The sequence below is a fragment of the Aplysia californica genome, unplaced genomic scaffold (genome assembly GCF_000002075.1).
Source record: "Aplysia californica isolate F4 #8 unplaced genomic scaffold, AplCal3.0 scaffold00090, whole genome shotgun sequence".
Classification (NCBI taxonomy): Eukaryota; Metazoa; Mollusca; class Gastropoda; order Aplysiida; family Aplysiidae; genus Aplysia; species Aplysia californica.
The window spans coordinates 721,237-723,407 of NW_004797360.1; the positions used below are offsets into that span (position 1 = coordinate 721,237).

The 2,171-nt window shown below is 40.4% G+C and overlaps 1 protein-coding gene across 1 annotated transcript in view; it reads right to left on the minus strand.

Moving 5' to 3' along the window:
* The window catches only part of LOC101863658 (dihydrofolate reductase), a gene marked incomplete in the record, with an annotated part of 14,349 nt that overhangs the window by 3,372 nt on the left and 8,806 nt on the right, over positions 1 to 2,171 (minus strand). The window contains 1 exon segment of the mRNA XM_013080541.2: positions 1,372 to 1,501. Coding sequence (XP_012935995.2) covers positions 1,372 to 1,501 — 130 coding nt within the window.

Below are 2,171 nucleotides of genomic sequence, written 5' to 3' on the forward strand. Positions count from 1 at the left end.
GTGTGTGTGAATTGGGGGAGGGGGTAGGAGGGTAACGTTAGCCATGATATCAGTTTGAGTCCAGTTTGAGTTTGAGTGAAACAAAGAACATCAACCAACATTGATTTAACACATTTAGTTCTAGATCTAGTAAGAGTTTTACCGCACTTGCAATAATATAAGTAGGTCATATTTCATTATCATTAAGTGCAAAGATTAGGCGTGTATGGCGCAAATTCTCGCTTAGCTACAAGCTCAGTGCGCTTTGCAATATATCTACACTATTAGTACATTGTATATTATTAACCCAGCAGACCAGATAGCGATCAGAAACGCTCTCGAATTTTTAAAGAATTATTGTTCAGTGCAAGGGGCTAACATTGGGACATCGTTCGTCAACATGAACGTCCTCCCATTCATAAATTTGTGTAAGATGCCTTCTCAAAACCATAAAGGTGGACCAGTGGCGTCGCTAGCATTGTGGTTAGGCTACACGACTTGTAATCGTGAGATTGCGGATTCGGGGTTTAGAGCCTCAGCTCTTTATGACGTTGTGTCCTTGGGCAAGGCACTTTACATGAATTTTCGTATTTGGCTCAGTCCTTTCGGAAATGGACGTTAAACTCAGAGGTCTCGCCTCTTGGATAAACTAATAGTGTTGATAGGGGGCGTTGAGCCAATACAATTTCATCATTTTCAACGTCGGGCCAAGCCCAGTTTTAAACTCAGAATCCACGACCAAACGATTAAGAGCTCAGTAGCCTAATCACTAGATTGCCAACCTACCACGAGATGCACCCTCCAACCACTCACAATCAACCAATTAGAAAAAAATCGCCCTCAGCCCAGTGTGTACCCTTTAAAAAATGTTTAATGAATTGGTGTGTTTACACCTCTATCGACACAATTTAGATCATGCCTACTGCTTTGTGAAAAACTGCGCAGTACACTGTTTTGAAGAGTTACTTATAACGGTGTTTTCAATTAAGCAGTAAATTTAGGAGTCAGGTTTCTTGAGCTCTCTGTATAGACCAATCCGAGGAGCTAAGAGGGATATAACATTCCAGTAGAAAGACCGATATCTCTGGTTTAAATTAAAAAGACCTATGAATTCGTGATCAAGAACCCCCAACGCGAGGATTGAACTCAAACCTTTTGCACGCAAAACCAATCACCCTAAAACTACACCACAGACGCTGGCTGTGTGAAATAGTAAAATGGCATAAGTTTAACACCTCTATTAACACTATTAAGTTATTAATTTAAGAGGCAGGACCTCCCATTCTAACGTCCGTCTCTGAAAGGACCAAGCCAAATGGGAATTTCGTGTGAAGTGCCTTTCCACAACCTCGGACCGAGCTGGGTCTCGAAGCTGTTTGTGTGTACATGTACCTGGTAGGGCAAGGTTCCTCCCAAAACGTAGATGTTCTCAATCTCCTCGCTGCCCGGTCCGCTCATGAACCTGTCTATAGCCTCACTCAGAGTGGAGACCACCGCTACACAACCCCGCGTGTCCTTTGACCTGGGAAGAAAACATAATTAATGATACAAATTTAATGTATGGCATCACGGTGAAATCAAGCGCTCGTCAATAATAATGAAATCAAAGAAAACGTTTGTTTTGTTTTCTTTTGTTTTACAGCCCATTTCCATCTCCCCCACCCCAAAATGTTATTCTTCTTTTTTTCTCTTCTTGTCTTTTTTCTAATTTTTTTTTTTTGTTGTTGTTGCTCAGCACCTCTAAATTCCATTAAAAAAGACATTTCTTTGTGGAATTTACTGAAAACGTTGATAAAAGGCACAAAAATTGTAACATTGTAGTTTCCAAAGACTCCCAAGCTTTAGAAGTGACAACACTTTTGACTGAAATAATTAAGTCATGGGCTACGTACGACCAGCCAGATCCAAATATAACAAAAGAGAAATACTCATGGGCTTCAACCATCAAATAGCACAAAAAGAGAAATTATAATTAAATCACGGGCGTCGACCAACCAAAGCTCTGAAATTCTGCAGTTTGAGAGTGGCCTACTTTGCTCGACAAATTGCTTTAAGTTTTTTTTATTTAGTGTGAATACGCACATAGATACTTGTGCATTGCTTCATTTCGAGTCTGATATGTCTTATGATGTGTAAGAGGATTCTTGTTGCTATGGTTGATGTTGTTGTTTTGTTGCTGCTGCTGCTGCTGC